Source organism: Rhyacophila brunnea, unplaced genomic scaffold, assembly GCF_057557595.1.
Source record: "Rhyacophila brunnea isolate RB1 unplaced genomic scaffold, BYU_Rbru_1.0 scaffold_2, whole genome shotgun sequence".
Lineage (NCBI taxonomy): Eukaryota > Metazoa > Arthropoda > Insecta > Trichoptera > Rhyacophilidae > Rhyacophila > Rhyacophila brunnea.
The window spans coordinates 33315252-33331789 of NW_028232859.1; the positions used below are offsets into that span (position 1 = coordinate 33315252).

The following is a 16538-nucleotide window of genomic DNA, read 5'->3' on the forward strand; positions in this document are numbered from 1 at the left end:
CTATTTGATTATCTTTTGATAAAATTACTCGAAAACAATACGGTTAAAATATTTTTTCTTTGCCAATATTTAACCTCACCAAGTGTGCATTTATGGTAAAATATATGAGACGTGCATTTTAAAATATATGACAGACGTGTTTTTTTTATAATTTGAATAATTCACCCATTTTTACTAACCAATTTATACCAAATTATTTTTTGTAGATAACTTACGATGTTTTTTAAGCTCTAATCATTTAAATTATATATGCCAACCTGCAAATCTATAAAACATTCTATTTTTTTAAGTAAACATAAATTATTACCAACTAAGAAAATCAGTATAAACTAAACTTATGTTCATCATAAAATATCTAATATACCATAAATTTGTATTGTACTTACTTACGCGGGTAATTTTTAATTTAAATTTCTTAAATTTACAAAGAAAAGCTTTTGTTTCCGTTATGATGAATATATTGAAGTACAAATTTATTATGATACATGAATAAACTTTTTTCATAATATATTTAGGTAAGTAAAACTTTCAACAATTTTATATGTGCTGTACTTATCGACACCAGGCTACATCCATACCCAATAATCATATTATGATAGTTTAGAGCAAAACATATTTATCGGGCAAAATTAATTTTGATCTTAACAATTAATAGACTACTAAGATAACAAGAATAAAATAATTTAAATAATGACATGATTACACGTTGAAAATAATTCTAAAAATTATTTCATTTTATTACTTTTTATAATAAATAATCTAACATTCTTAATTTATGTGAATATTCGTTATTGAATAAAAAAAATTACTTTTTACCTTTCATAGTAACATTAAAGCATATTGGTTTCGTAAAATGTAGGAGAAGAATTTAATTAAATTCCGTACCATGCACATTGTCATTTCAGTGCTAGGTACTCGTAATATTATCATGTTACGGTATTACACAAAGAGTTTTAACCTATAGCCACACTTCGTAGCTTGTAATAAAATGCGTGAAATTTGTTTAACAGGGATGAATACGGGTACTTGTATTTTGTATTATGGCTTTCGGATCGCTTTTTAAATACGTCGTTCGATTTGGCTGTGCTATTGTGAGCTATTCTTCCCCAAAATATAACTCTTCTCAACTGCGAAAAAAGCTTCCGATATAAGCAAACGTATTCATTTTTATCAGCATCGTTGAATTTCCTTTAGAAAGACATTCAACCGTGATACTGATATCGTCGGAGCGCACATACACAATACTATCAAATAAAAATTTCTTAAAAGATACGAACCAATCGCCCTAGAGGCATTTGGCGATATATTTCAACTCATTGAATAGATTGTCAGTATTAGTAATTTTAAGATATAATACATATAGTGCACCAATCCTTAAAACTAATCAAGTATATATCTACTAGATTTCCAATCGGTAAATAGGTCTAAAAATATAGATTCCAAAATAAAAAATATTTTTAATAACAATAATAAGAGATTATTAATTATCTTTTCTTCATTTATTAACAATCAACCCTTGTGAATATCATTTTAAGATACCTCCATATTGTGAATAATTTAATGTTGGAGATGAAAAAGTGAGTTACCTTTTTATGATATTGAGTATTAGTTAAAATGTATTTTGACCTACAGATTCTTCTTAAAAAAACGTATTGGATCATTTTTATTAAGCCAATCAGCGCTAATGATCGCAAGAAATCTAAGATACTAAAGAAAGGAGAGAAAAAACGTAATATTACATCACGCTGAAAGTAGAATTAGAAAGTAGGATAGTCAATGTTTTTTAATTAATCAATCTTTGTATGTATCAGGAAAAAAATATACTTACTACGAATATTTTGTCAATTAAAATTATGTAACAGACACTTTGAGAAATATTCATTAACCTTGAGATATGTTTGAATCTTCTTAAGAAACTATTTATAAGTAACAAAACTTGGTCGTCTCGAAAAGCTTTTTATTTTACATCAAAGTTAAATAAAAAAAAATATACTCAGTGAATAGATATGGAATAACTCATAAACTAAATTTTCTTTCTTTGCGTTGTATCATTAAAGCGAAGTTGTATAATTTATTACGCAAACAGTGTAAGATAACATTTTTAATTAGTCTTTAAACGAGTTTTGCACAAAAGAAAGATAAATGTCAAGCAGAAAGGTTGCCGTTAAAAATAAACAATAGAAAACCCGTCACTAATTTATAAAACTCGCAAACCGAAAAGAAGCTGTAATGAAATACGATTGTAAATATGAGATGAAAACCGCTGAGAGACATTTAACTCTTAATTTAAAATATTTCTCTTCACTTCACAACAAGTAAGGCAAGTGAAGCCTACATTTAAAAGCCAAGAAAAGGAGGAGATCTAAAGGAGGCATAAGAATCTATTGACTGAACTCATCTCGACTACTCAATGACAATTTAAATTCTTGCGTACACGTTGTATGTACGCGAGAAACCAGGATATATTATTATTGTTATTATAGGTCATGATTAAATTCCATACAAATAATATTATGATGTCACTTAAATATCTACATCTCCTATTAGTGTCTACCTTTCTTTAGAAATATTAAAACATACCATTAAATGTAGTTGGTATTATGTACGAGTATATTATAAGTAATTTATTATTGTGAGTTAGATTGATTTTCATTTATAGTTAATACCAGATGTAATTATATAGGTACTTAAATATGGGTTCAAAACGATTTTAACGTAAGTAATTATAGGACTTTATTACAAAACACTCTTTATAGAATTTGAAAGTTTAACGGCGTCATTATGTTATAAATATGATAAGAATTTCTAAGAAATGATCATTACAAAAAGTTTTCTTTGATTGAATATGATTAAAATAATATTAAAGTATCCATAAAATCATTTAGATAACGATCATTCCAGTTGGATAATTTCCACAATTGAAAGTTGGCGCGGGCTAAAACAATTTTCGATATTTTCTGGCGCCCTTCCCTCGTAAGGGAAAAACTTTCGACTGTAGATGGGATTTCGCCGATAAGATGTTTCTAATTGGGTGTGATCCCAACAGCTCGGGTGAATTCAGCCACCCTTCATAGTCTGCAAAAGGGTCGACGGTGTCCAATTAAAAAACCTCTCACTAATGAAGAAATTTGCCTTTACTGCTTTACCTTTTATGACATTTTATATCTTTTATTTTAAGTCTTGGTGGCGCATTCAATATTTGGACAACAACAATATTCAAAAATTAAACCATTTTATTATACATAATATTATATATTACAATAAATTTAGGGAATTTCAGCTAAATACAAATAAACATATCATCTGATTTTATGAGGAATGTCAAGTTTGATTATATTTCTACGATTTAATTTATTTTTAATTTACGGAAGGTTATAAAGAATAATTTAAAACGTAATATCCTTTTTGAAAATACATAAATTGGAAAAGCCTTAGTAACATGCATATTAGAATCATATCGTATGTATTTAACATATCCGCAAGAAATTGGGTTGATAAGTCAGTGGTTAGAGCGTCCGCCCAGCAAGTGAAGTATGTACGTTCGAATCAATACCGGTTTATTATTTTTGTACGATTCTTTAATAAATATGTTTCTCGGTACCTGACGGGTTCAGGGTTTTGGAGGCCCTGACTGATTTTGAGAACCACCTCCCCCCTTACGATAAATAATAAAATAAAAACAAAAAAATCCAACTACCTGCGTACCTATTAAAAATAACAATCTGGCTCTTCCCTATCATACGTATATCTTTGAGTAATTATATTATATTGCCCTTTGAGTCTTTTATAGTTGCAGGTATTTTTTTATTTGGGAAATATTTTATATTACCTTCTCATTTTGTGCGAAATATCATTTTTAGATTTTGACTTTCGATGCCGTTTTTAAATCTTTCGAAAAATCTATTCTGTCATCTGTGTCAAAGAAATTCATTGATATTTCTGATGATATTTTAAATAATTATATATTTTCAAAAAATAAATATCTATTCAGTGATATATTATAATATACAATGCATTGTTATTAAAAAATGATTTAATTTATGAATTAATTTAATCTATCTACTCACCAAACAATGCATAATATTATGCAAGATAAATAATGTTAAAACTACATGGGTGTTAATTTAGATAATGATGACAGATTGTTTTTATTAACAATTAGACAAGATTTCTATGGTAATATTTCATCATTAAAGCTTCTCATACCTGACATAAATATAGAGTAAATTACATTAAAATAATAAATTACTGCAAATAGTGAACATTATACATTAAAGGATTAACGCCTCGACCTTCCATTAAGCCAAACGATTGTATTATTTGCGTAAACTCTATCCTTTCGCAAGAACAGTAACGTACAACCCTGAACATCAACCTAATATATGAGAACATTACACCATTATATATATGCAAATTTTGAAGTAAAATGGGATATATTATTAAAAAATATACTCTTTCATCAAGTGTAATAAACACATAATAACACATTTACTTCAAAAAATACTGATCTTTGAGTTTCAGGACTGTTATCCTATTATGGATAGAATTATAAATGGGTCAACTGGTACGAATTGCATACGGATACCGGTTCATGTTATTGAAACATTAACTTATTTTTGTATTTATTCTAAAAAGAGTATAATATTTCCGAAAATTTTAATAGCATACCGATCAATATTTTTGTCTAAATTTCAGCATGAAAGTATATTTATAGTAATATTTTTCATATAGAGAGATGATACTATAAATTATTTTATAGAGATATTGAAATTTTCTTGATAAATAATAAACTAGTTTTAGGTTACGTGAATAATATGTACCTAGGTACTGAGATTTTAACTTAGAGTTTTTGTATACATTATCTGTTGTTCGACATTTTTTCTGCGACTTTGTGAGGGTGCTTTACATAATATATTACATTTGCATAACTATAGTTGACATTAATTCGATTACATAATAATATATATATTATGTTGAATTTTTAGAGTGGATATACAAATAATGTTATTGATAATGTTAGGTTAGGTAGAAAATATAAAAATTTCTAGAATAGCATATTTACATATGGTTCAATTATGTTGTGCATAAACAGGTATTTGAAGTATCTAAAGTAATATTACGAGAGATAACATTTTTGCTGATTATTGTTTAGAATCATATGATATATAAAACGTGAAACAAATTTTTAAATAGTTGAGAAGACCAAGCTAGCTGTGACAAAAGATAAGAATTAAGGTGAGCTAAAAAAATTCAACCAAAAAACTTTTAATATCAAAATATTCCACTTTCCTGAGTAAAATTCAGATCCATATTGTTAATTATTATTCTAAAATAGGATCTGATTAACTTAATCCTCAATACTGACGGTATGTTTATGTTTTTTAATTTTTAACTTATTCGTTTTTCTTTTTATATCATGATGTGCACGTTTTGCATTAATATTTTATTATGTTCACAATATAATTAAATTCAAAATATTATCTAATCATTTACAAACCACACCCAAGCAAATTTCACTGACTACTTACAGCATAATCAAAATACTAATAAATACAAAATCGGTGAAAACATTTTTGTGTTAAATTAGGTAATGCAAAAAATATTGACCACGTATAAAAAAAGTAGTAAAGGAAAATTGTAATGTGGGAAATGCATCAATTTTTTAACTTTTTTTATAATATAATAGAGGGGATGGGAATTTTTAATTGCAAAATCGTGATGAGTAGAGAGTATTTTGCGTTTAAAATCATATTAATTATCAAAAATTACTAAGATTAGAAAAAAGTTAAATTATTATATTACTCGTATGTTCATTGACATACTCCGAGTAATATTAATTTAATTTCAGCTAAGCAACTTACAAGATATACAATTTTATTGTTTTAGCTTAAATAATCAAGGTACTGCAAAATATTTTATATAATCTGTATCAAAATTACCAGTAAACAAAATCCCCACGCAACCAGGTAATGAATAGTATTCATTCTAATTTAGCTATGTAAATTCAATAGTACAGTCAATAACCCCTGATTTAAATATCAACCTTCTTCAAACTCGTTTCCAGAAAGATCTAAGTATATCAATTTGGATTGACGTTTATTTTTGACATGGTTTTGCTTTTTGATTTAATTCTATCAGCAGTGACTTATTATTTTACCAGTTCAATGTATTAATGAAAATTAATCAAAGAAAAGGTATTTTATATAAAATGGGTTTTACATCGTTATTTAAAAATTGAATTATTCTATTCACATAAATATATAAATGTATAAGCACACATACATTCTATTCTGTTTATCCATATTTTTTAACTTTAATTCAATATGTAATAAAATCTTATTTGAGTTTTACCTGCCTAAATTTTCTGTAACTTTGTTTCATCTTTTTTCAAAACTGGACATAATGTATTAATGAATCATATTATTTGCAAATATAATCATTACACCAATTCTGAATTATTTATTCAATATTTAGTAAATTAAGTGCGATATAGTTCAAACATAATATGAAAACATTGTATAATATTATGCACTATTGCATTACTTATTATTTTATGCATTATTGCACGTAATCCGTTTGTGTTTTGTAAGTAAACTAATAAACTCATTCCAAAAACAGTTTCTTGTAGGTATTTAATTATTTTTGTATTCTAGTAAATAATAAAGAATATACAGTATAAAACCAGAGAGTACTCATCTTTCCTTTGTCAGGATAATTATTTAACTTAAACTTAACTTGAGTTTCCAAGGAATTTGGGGTTCGTAAGGTGATAAGGTCCAGGAATGCCTGCACCCTACTTATGTCACCTACAAATATTTCACACGATCTTGTTACTTTATTATCTAGTAGACAATTTTCGTTTATATTAATACACATAATATGACCAATTTATAAGCTTTAATAGTAGGTTTATTAAATACCCACTTCTTCAGAGAATTTAAAATATATATTTTTAAATAACGGTTTAGGTGGCATTACTTACGTTTGTCAATAATTATTATACCGTGTCCATCTAAATAAAAATATATGAATTTCGTAGAAATTTCTTCTGACGGTATCATGTAAATAGGTCAAGCCTAATAAATCGTAGCCATAAACCCCGTTGATGGCTCATTTAAATTAAAAAGTAATTGCGTTTCCTCTACGTCGGTTATTTTTTATTACACCACCCTTTCTTTATTTCGGTATAATTTCTGAAATATAATATAAAAAAATTGTAAAATTGAAAATATTGGTACATCTGCATCAATATTTAAATACAATATTTTGACTATCGTCCGTGGTGGAGTGGCGACAGACTGTGTGTCCCTGAGTTGCGGGCTCATATCTCGCGGCAGGAAAACCCACACGTTGTTTTTAATGTACGTTTGATACAGAACATTGAACTACCTAATAGTTTGATCGAATAGCTAATAACCAATTCTGGTCCAACCAAGGCGGTCAAGATCAACATCTAATCATAGAGCCAATCAAAAACAATGCCAGACAATACTACCATGGCGTGGAAAAATAAAGATACTTAAATATCTTTCAACTCATAAACTGTTTCCGATCCCATTGCTATATTACTTTGCCCAAAATCATAAGTAATATTAAATCTTGAATAAATAATTGTCGTTGAAGGTGAGTTTACAAAAATATTTCGGCGTGAATTATTTTTAATTAAACGGCCAGTAGACATATTGATCATAATACGTTTTATTATGATTTAGCATAACAAATAAGATATTATATAATTTTCTAGTATATTTGAATGATATTTTATATAAGCTATGTAGAAAAAACAGTTTTATACCGTCTACCAACAATCATGAATAGACATTTTTCTCATCGTGCTTCGAATTTCCCAGCCGTATCCTTAGACATGCGCAGCTCATTTTTTATTATATGAATGAGTGAGCACCACGATGACAAGACCATTTTCATAATTACTATAAAATCTGCAATCAGGCAGTCGAAACATAACAACAAAATGTTAGCACGAAAGCTGAAGATGAACGCATTTGTGTAAACTTTTTTTGAAATTTTAATTTTCTGTGCATTTTTTCTTTGTGTCGTAAACTTTTTACGCAATAAATAACACATGAAAATAAAACTTTACACGAGCGCGATCTGTGGAAAGAGTTTTCATCCTCTTTTCCTCGTGCAAACGCGAACGGCAACAGTTGTTGCGATGCATTCAACAGTTATCTTTTACGACGACCGACCGCAAGCGGCGGGAAATACAAACAATGGAATTTTCGGGCGTCCAATTTCCGATAGTTTTGATAGTTAAATGAAATTAGGGGTGGTAAAAAAATTCTTCACTGACCTCTGGCAAAGAAGGTGAGCAGTAGAAGGCCCGAGAGCAACAAGCCGGGCACGCTGCGCGTAGCCATCCTCCGCTAGCAGGCCACCCCCCCTGACTGGTCCGTCATAACAGGGGAACACCTCTCGCCGAGGAGTTCGAACCACCACTTCACCACCGGTTCACCATCTGATGACGAGTCGCGATGCAACGAGTGCGGGTTCGGAGGGGAGTCGTCGGCGAGCGTCGCGGGTGACGGCCGGCGGGCGTCTGGCGTCGAGCGCACGGCGTCCGTCGGCGGCGCGCGCCAGCCCGGGCCGCGCACGCGCCCCCGTCGTGGCCGCGCACCCAGGTAACTCGCATCCCCTCCTTATCAATCGGAACACACTTAATACCCATCGTCGCCATATATTTCATCTCGATCAAAATCGCATTCCAGATGACAATCAAATTTAGATGCGCTTTCGTCCCCGCGAGACTACACAATTACCGACTAAATTGTACCTTCTTTTCAATATTCTGAATAGATCATTAAAGCATTGATGACAAATATACGTAAAATTTGTCCATGCACTTTTTTTTATACTGAACGAAATAAAGCTACAGCCTCTCTCGAATATCAAGCTCGCCTACGATGGACTCGTTATTTTGCTTAATCGTTCACGAGACACTTAGGGCCAATACACACGGCAATGCAGGTTTTACTAAATTCCAAATGTATGCAATTGAAATCAAATACGACCAATCCAGTTGGACGCATTGATTCGAAATGGATACATTTGGAATAATGTAAGGTACTTATACGTTGATGCAGCGCCGTCTGGTTTCCTGTGTGTATTAACCCTAACAAAATAATGCTTTTCTAGCACCACATTTTAAATATTTGTAGTCTCTGACTTTCTCTTCTTCTTGCATTTACCATTGAAGTATTTAATACTGTAGTGATTAAATTATCTTCTTTTTAACCAGAAAGAGTATGGGCAAGTTGTGTTCCTCTGGACAATCCCCAGTCTTAAGCTTTCCTGATTTTTTTTCTCAAAAACTATAAAAAAAATATAAAAAAAGATTAAACTATTTCGAGCTCAGATAAATGATGCATCACTTTTTATTTTTTGTTTCAGAGAATGTTTTTCAATAAGCGAGATATAGACACTTTTATAAAAACCCCTAAATTGTCCAGAGGAACATGTCCATGTATGTTCCTGTGGACATAGGGTCATATTCTTCTGGACAGTATTGTTCCTCTGGACAGCACATAATCAATCATTTTTAACTTAGGAATAAACTATATATAAAACGATATTCATTACTCAAAATGTTTTTATTTAAATACACATTATAAATCATACATTTTTGTTATACATATTATAAGTACTATTTAATGTGACAAAATATCTGCAAATTAATAGAAACTCACTACTAACAGATTCGTCCGATTCAATATTTAAAATATAACACTTTTCACACACAAGAAAACCTTCATCGTCACACCCTGGCATGTTTTCTCTGTGATTTTTAGCAACACATCACCTATGAACGTATTTCTGGCATGTGTCACATTGTATTGCAATAGCTTCAGTACCATCCTTTTACAAATGCCACAAGCTACCAATAACTCGTTACTTAAGATCTTTCAATGCACGTTTTGTGGCATTTGGCTAATACCGAGATCGATAGAATCAGTTGTATCCCTTCTTCAGTTTTGGATTTGAGTTAATATATTCCATATCATTTTGTTTTTAAATTCCCTTTTTATATTTCTTTTCAATGTCACTGCTATTAATTCATTTTTCTCTGGTGTTGGTCAATATAAGGATTTTCCTGGTTTCTTACCACGAACCTTGAGGGTATTTTAAGGAAAGGGTCAACTATTTCAGGTAACTTGTTTGTATAAAGCATTTTCTTGCAACTCGAGGTTAGAAGAAAATGTCTCGTGTACCTGCTCAGTGGGCATCTGAACAAATTCGATTGACTCAGAATTCTTTGTTTCCATGATTAAAATAGAGCTGTCCTCCTGTTGGTAAAAGATTTTGCAGACGATCTTTAACGTATGCTGATAATATATAATCTTCTGTAAAAATAGCATCGTTGAGAGGAGCGATACCTGAAACTTAGAATTGCCTATGGCAGATTGTTAGTAAGTTGTTATCTATGAGCTGAGATACCCTGTCTTTCTAAGTTTGCTGCGTGGTACTGAAATATTAACTGGTTCGAGATTGAGTTACTTTGTCCAGATAAATATGATACATTGTTCTTCTGGACGTGTCCAGAGGAACAATCAAATATTTGTCCAGAGGAACATGACATGGTAAATTTCAATGGTTTTTAATATTTTACTTCTTGGGGTTACGTTATCAATGAGGTAATTGACTCTAAAGCATTCTAAAACAATACACTATTATGTGACATTAAAAAATACCAGATACAAGGAGTCTTTATAATAAAAAAGTCACTTAATTATTAACAAAAATACTTACTTTTCATTGAAAAAAAGACAAACAATATGATTGACTTTCATTGACATGAGACTAAACGTCAGAACAGTTTTACCTGGTGTAAAAATGTGCATTCGAATGTATTGAAAGAAGTAAAATATGATTACCCGTTTACGATAAAACACCACTGTCCAGAGGAACAATCGTCCAGAGGAACACTACTTGCCCCAACTCCTACATAAAGGCACCGGAACCTGGAGGTTCAGCGAACCAGTGACTCTGAGCCAATTAACGACGCCGGCATACTTATCATTTGCCCTGTCCATCTAAGTGAGGCAACCATCATGGTCAAAATGCAAACTCGACCCTGGAATATCCACAAAAACGGAAAAAAAGGATCGACGAACATACGAAGCAGCGATCTCCCTCAGCAGAATCATCACAGCCGATCACAACACCGCCGCCTTCCGACCTTGGGGCATAACATCCGTAGAATAGATGCGAAGTTGCCTCGCCTGGATGCTGCCAGCTACGTAGATTAATTTGAGGCTTTATATCAACGGGTGCTGTCGGACTCCAAAGCCACATCCTCTCGACGTCTTGTTGGAGAACAGCTGCATCATACGTTGACCTAACCGCAGAGAAAGACCACAAGGGTTATCTCCCTTTACTGCATCAATAAAAGGATGGCGAAGGGGACTTCAGGCAATGGACAGGCAGCTTCAGCGGCAACAATAATTAGTGTGGTATTTTGGCCGGAGAGCCGGTAAAGTATGTGTGCGTTTATGACGTCTGTGATACATTGTGCCTATATCGTCGAATGAGCGGAATGGCGGGCAGTACATGATAAGCCTCGTCAATAGCAGATGGTAAATCACGTAGCCGACGCTGAAGGATGCGCTTAGGTTAGTTTCCAATATACCCTTTGAACGTCCATTTGCAGTAAACCGGTGAGTAGTTTCTTTTCAATTCTGGCTGCCAGGGATAGGACCAGCTCTGTTATTGGACCAGCGCTCGGAATGGACCGGAACTACCGGTATTAAAACTGATTTAACATAATGCTGTTGGCCAGTGGCCACAACCAGAATTTGATCATTTTGAATATAATAATAATAATATAATAATATGATAAATACGAGTGGATATTTATAAATTTAATGAAGGCTTAATTAAGTAGTAGGTACTTCGTGTAAATCTGCTAAAATATTAAGAAATCACTCCGATAAGCATTTAAGATCGACAATACAGTGGAAACAGGGTTTTCTGATTCAATGTCATTTCAACAATTGACTCGTGTTAAAAAATATTTATGACGTGTCGTAAACCCCTATTTTTACAATGAATAATGAATGAATGCACCATTATGCCATTTTCCTACAAAAATGTTTTTGGGATGAAACGATTGAATAGTCTACCGTAATTAGTTTATTTTTAAGGGACGTTTCTATTGTGTTATAATTACATACGTTGTAACTTGCTACTTTTAAAATAATAGAAATAATACATACCTACTATGTAGAGAACTTTTAGTTAATTTTTGTTTGTAAATTTGTTTTAAAAAAATATGAATATCCTCCAATAAAAATTTATTACTATCATAATAATAAATTATTGTTCTGTATTATCATCATTCATCACCGTGGCAATAATAATGAGAGTAGGTAAGGACAAACATCATAAATTGAATCGTTTAGTTTAAAATACACTCACAAATTAGGTAGGTACGTATTCAGTGCGGACATCTAATAATTTTAGGTGGAAGTCATAGATTAAATAAATACGGTGGTAAGTTCTTTAATCTGAGGTGGTAAGCGTAGGTATATTATAATAATGGTAACCAAAGCATCATTGTAACAAATAGGTCATGGCCTCCACAAAGGGGGGCTGAGAGGGCTCTAGCCTGGGGGCCCGGGCTCAGGAGGGGCCCGGCGAGGCGAATCGACCAGATAAGTGAGGTAAACACACATCACAAATTTGCTTTAATAGTAAAAAAAAAAGTCGCATGCGGCGCTATTTTCTTGCAATCATATTATTAAAGTTATGTGGTTATACGATACAATTTTTAATTGTATAACAATACTCGACATCTCCATAATTCGTATGGATGTATTAAAATATACAATAAAACACTAAATATACAGATTATTTTTACCGCGTATATACTGCCTTTATTCTTAGCGATAGGTAGGGGGCCGCCAAAGATCCTAGCCTGGGGGCCTGCTTCACGATGTGGGGCCCATGATATAGGTACATACATACACTACAATATTAGTCCTCATAATGTTGAATATAGGTAGGTACCTACTGATTAATGACAATTTTATATTATTCTATAGGAATCATGTTTAGCAACTCGAGTTTCACCTTCCGTCATGTTTTATCTTATATAATTAATGATACACCATTGGTAATTTAAAATGCTATAATTACGTTGTTTGGTGATGATGGCTTGAAACTTTTCTTAGAAGTAGGTATGGCCTAATGGCCCTTATGGTGGAGAAGGTTCAAAAGAAATCTTTGAGGATCCTTTGTATTGAAGCTGTGTAGATACCATCCATGGCTTTATCCGATTGATTTATCTTAAGTATGCTTACATACTGTACTGCAGAACTAATCTGCAATTGCTAATAATGATTGGGCAGGAAATAACTGTGTTCAACCAAATCGCTTCGGATATTGGTATATTCCACCTGCGTGAGAACGAGTTTACGTGAACGGTTTATAAATTCTTAGTTTTATAACTTCTTAAATAATTAAATGGCCTCGTTAGCTTATCGGTGAACAAATATGTACTTACTGTATAAATTTTGTATTTACTCGTCTCTGTATAGGTACCTACTTACTATTTTTTCTAATAGTTGCTGCATCTATTTCTTTATTTTTTAAATACTGTTTCTTTGATTTTTTTTAAATATTCTGTGCTCGTCTTGAATCTATAATCTGTAAAATATGCTATATGTAAATTAATTTTTAATTTGAATCTTTATGGTAGGTATGTGGATATGTTGTTTTTTTATGTCGAACTAATTAACAAACTGAACTATCCCAAATGAGACAGTAATATAAGTTATAAGCAGTGACGAGTGGTGGTAGAAGTATCATGCCTGCTGATTTTTTTTTTCTAGATGCCTTTATGGATACCTCGCATTTACTATCGAGGTTTCTTAAGGACTTTGGCACGCAAACTACTCTACTATGGGTGGTAGATAAATTAAGAATAAAGAATAATACAATTTTTGACGGTATACTTTGTTGAGACGAGGTTCTTTCGCCTGCGGCGCCGACAATCCTTTCCCACTTGCTCAATATACATCCACGTAAGAACTTATTTTACTTAAGTTTATTGTTTCATTTATACATCCAAAGTACGTAGGTACGTAACGAAAAAAATCAAGCATACTTTTTTTCGGAAAATTACAGAGCGTTCCTGTTTGTGAAATTTTCCATTTCGAGCACTGTATTGGACGCAACATACCTGACACGGCAACATCGCCAACCTATTTACGCTACTCAGATGCACCGTCATCGAGAAGAGCGGCTGTGTAGAATCTTATCACTTAATTGCCACAGTTAACTCCTAGAGTTTAGGCTTAGAGTTTAGGCTTAGAGTTTGCACTTATTACCCAGTAAATTGAACCCCCTCCGGGGATTAGGTCAAACTGATTTCTGGCATTCGTATAATAAAAATTTGGTTGTAACGTAGAATTTATTAACATTACATTTTATTTAAAAATTAACTATAAGGTATTTACCTAACAAACATTTTACCTAGTCCCATTTTCTAAGAAATCAAGGGTCAGGTAACGCCGTGAGCTTGTAATAATATACGAGGGCAGCTGAATCTCATCACTTACTGGGGCGAGTCATTTGATTTTGATTTTCGAAAATTAACATAGGTAATCTATAGAAAAATATTGTAAACTCTACACTGTCTGTCTTAATCTGTAAAATATATACCGTTTCCATTATAAAATCTTGTTTATTGGATTAGTCACTCCCAGCATTAACGATAATATATAGAGCTTGTGGTTTCTCGACTCTTTTCATTTCTCGAATTCAAGAATATCTGTTTTCTCCCGATTTGGCGAATGATTTTCATTTCTCGATAATCTCGAGAAATATCTTCTTTAACTCATCCGACCCAAATGATCTGCCCTTTGCTTCACAAAAAAAATTAGCAGAGAGCTATTTTTTAGCTTTACTTGACAAGAAAAAATTTATCGGCGAATTTAAGAATTTCCGGTTTGGTTCAAAGGCTTTTTTAGCTTTTCTTATGCCATATTTAAATTCCAATTCTGGTCGGCAGTTTTCTTTTTTCCGTTTTATCTTTCCTATGTTATTTTGGTCTAGTTATAATTTCTCAATAAGAATTGATGGTACTGTTCGGTTATACCGGAGGCAGCGGAAAACGCATTTTGAAAATAGCCGATAAACTGGATTATTTGTTAGGTTAACCTAACCAAACCTAACCTAACCTAACCTAACCTAACCTAACCCAACCTAACCGAACCTAAACTAACCCAAACTAACAAATAATCCAGTTTATCGACTATTTTCAAAATGCGTTTTCCGCTGCCTCCGGTATAACCGAACAGTACCGAATTGATCATTTCTCGAGAAATGAGAATGCTATAAATTTTGGAAAATTAATTTACCGAGATGCGAAATTCACTTTAACTGAATTGTTAAACAAATTTAATAAACACAATGCTTACCAACTAGTCGTAAAAAAATATTAGGAGTACGAAATAAGAATAGAGATACGTTTATAAACGTTTCTTTTCAGAAGAGCCCAAAGAAGATTGAGTTTTGGACCACTTTGTATGGAAACTTCTATGTTACTGTATGAAATTTACTAATTCAGCGGTGTCGGTTCGACCCATGCCTTTTCGTCTTTGCGCATATATGCGTTATAATTAATTTGGCATATTTAACTAATTTTGAAATTTTTCAAACGTAGGTATATAGGATATTCCTTTTCATTTTGCATACAAAATTAAACTATATTTTTTCATATGAGATATATATATTACTTTATTTCCTGTAAATGTTTCTATCAATGCAATAAATACAATGATAATCGTACAACCATTTTTAGTTCGATAGATTCTTATTTTATGTATTATCTATTTTACAATATTTATGAGTTGTTTACATACAACGTCCTCCTCGTATGGTATAAATAAGCAGCCACCGAGTCACCGACTAATGGACACTGTGTTTAAATGTTAAAAAGTACTTTTTTAAAACATAAATTTGATATACTTATGCCATGAACCAATATAACAAGCAATAATTTATGTTTATACTTTTATAAGACTTGTGGCGTATTGCAGAAAGAAAATATATATTATAAATAGGTAAGTGCACACCGATAACTACTACATATACTTTGTGAAAATCCTGAACCTAACATTTCTTCTACATTTTGTTTCATGTTTTTAGAGTAGACCTACCGAATCTTTAACCTCACGATATTTGACACAAATTTAATTGGTCATTCTTCTAAGAAATTTTAATAATAGAATTATCCATACATTCAGTCTAATAATTAATTGAATAACGGTAAGTTCGTACGACACCCATGAAGCACTGACTATCCGATTAGGAATTCAACTTATCAACGTAATTTTTGAAAAATATAGGATGCCAAAACTAGACAATTTAAAATGATTTATGAACTACTGTACAAAATAAAAAAATAATATATATTTAGTCGATACACTGCTGGACGAAAGCCTCTCCTCGTTAATTTCATCCCTCTTACTCCTGAGTTTTCCGGTGTCACGTAATCTAATATAAGTCTATGATTGCAT

At 31.8% G+C, this 16538-nt stretch overlaps 1 protein-coding gene across 7 annotated transcripts in view; it reads right to left on the bottom strand.

Annotated features, from left to right (window-relative positions):
* Positions 1-8586, bottom strand: part of nAChRalpha6 (nicotinic acetylcholine receptor alpha6) — a 282092-nt gene extending 273506 nt beyond the window's left edge. For 5 of the 7 annotated variants that reach the window (XM_085947749.1, XM_085947755.1, XM_085947753.1 and 2 more), the window contains exon 1: positions 8312-8559. In XM_085947749.1, coding sequence (XP_085803875.1) covers positions 8312-8378 — 67 coding nt within the window. In that variant the 5' untranslated portion in view covers positions 8379-8559. Of the gene's footprint in view, positions 1-8311 lie in introns of all 7 variants that reach the window. The other 2 variants (XM_085947751.1, XM_085947752.1) reach the window with 2 other exon arrangements.
* Between the last annotated feature and the right edge of the window lie 7952 nt (positions 8587-16538).